The sequence below is a fragment of the Brassica oleracea genome, unplaced genomic scaffold (genome assembly GCF_000695525.1).
Source record: "Brassica oleracea var. oleracea cultivar TO1000 unplaced genomic scaffold, BOL UnpScaffold01343, whole genome shotgun sequence".
NCBI lineage: Eukaryota > Viridiplantae > Streptophyta > Magnoliopsida > Brassicales > Brassicaceae > Brassica > Brassica oleracea.
Window position 1 is genome coordinate 1 of NW_013617883.1, and position 1,177 is coordinate 1,177.

At 33.7% G+C, this 1,177-nt stretch overlaps 1 protein-coding gene across 1 annotated transcript; it reads right to left on the bottom strand.

Moving 5' to 3' along the window:
• LOC106321242 (monothiol glutaredoxin-S4-like) lies at positions 1-727 on the bottom strand. The gene has a single exon (XM_013759551.1). The coding sequence runs from the start codon at positions 527-529 to the stop codon at positions 221-223; it is 309 nt and encodes a 102-aa protein (XP_013615005.1). The 5' UTR covers positions 530-727; the 3' UTR covers positions 1-220.
• Between the last annotated feature and the right edge of the window lie 450 nt (positions 728-1,177).

Consider the following 1,177-nt stretch of genomic DNA (forward strand, 5'->3'; position numbering starts at 1 on the left):
TGAACTCAAACTTATTTTATTAATTGCGATACTCACGATATAAAAATAGGCAACCTCTCATATTCTATGCCTGAAAATCTACTATATATATATATATATATTTTATTTTTTTTTATTATTCTTACAAAACATTAGAATAATTAGCAAGGTACGTAGTACGTACTTACGCTACGTACGTGCAGACTTGATGGGATTTGTATGTGTGTGTGTTTAATTATTACTAAACCCATAACGCTCCAACGCTTTTAAGCATTGGGATAAGAGAGCGATTAAGATGAAGACTCATAACTTGATTGGCTCCACCAACGAGCTGCCCTCCTATGAACACCACCGGCACAGTCGGGCTGCAGCCTAGCTGAGCGAGTGCATGTTCTATCTCCTTTCCTCTGGTGATTTCGTCTAACTCATAGATCGTTGGGTTCACGCCAAAGTTGACGAAGAGAGTCTTGATTGAGTGAGACATGCAGCACGAGTTCTTACTGAAGATCACCACAGGTTTCTCGGAGACCATCTTTTGTAGCTTCTCCATCGGTGGTAATGGTATGGATTTCGAAAGAAATTAACTTTTAGGATATGTAAAATTAATCTTCAACTCAGGGGAAATGTGATAATTTCTTTATCGGAATGAGATATCAGGAGTGTAAAATGGAAAGCTTTAGGAATTTTGGAATCAATATGAGAGAAGTGACTTTGAGTTCTTGTGTTTGATGTGGTAAAGATCGACCATATATATGCTCTTATATATGAAAATTTCAGGAATGTAGCAACTTCACGAATGCATGCAGACAATGGAATGAAAATTCTAGATGCTATTGTTCGAATCTTGGTTCTCTGATATTGTGAACATAATGTTACGTGTCTGATTTTTAGAAGTAACAACCATCTAACGTAATCAATTTTTGTAAGAACAGAAAAAAGAGAAGTAATAAGAGAAAAAAGGCATGCATAGTCCAAAAAGCATACGAAGTTTTAATTAAAATAGTTACACTAAATATTATAACAAATGCGATGAAAGAGAAAATTGTCAAATCTAGAAAACTAAATTATCCCACATAAATTTATATACAAGTAACTGTATAAGAGAATTTTTTTTTTTTGAATGGGCTTATAAATTTAATTAGTATTTTCATGTTACTATCTAAGTTTGGAGTCAGTCATACTCTTTTTTTCATTAACC

Coding starts and splice junctions, on each gene's coding strand:
- LOC106321242 (XM_013759551.1), bottom strand. CDS start 529: ATGGAGAAGCTACAAAAGATGGTCTCCGAGAAACCTGTGGTGATCTTC.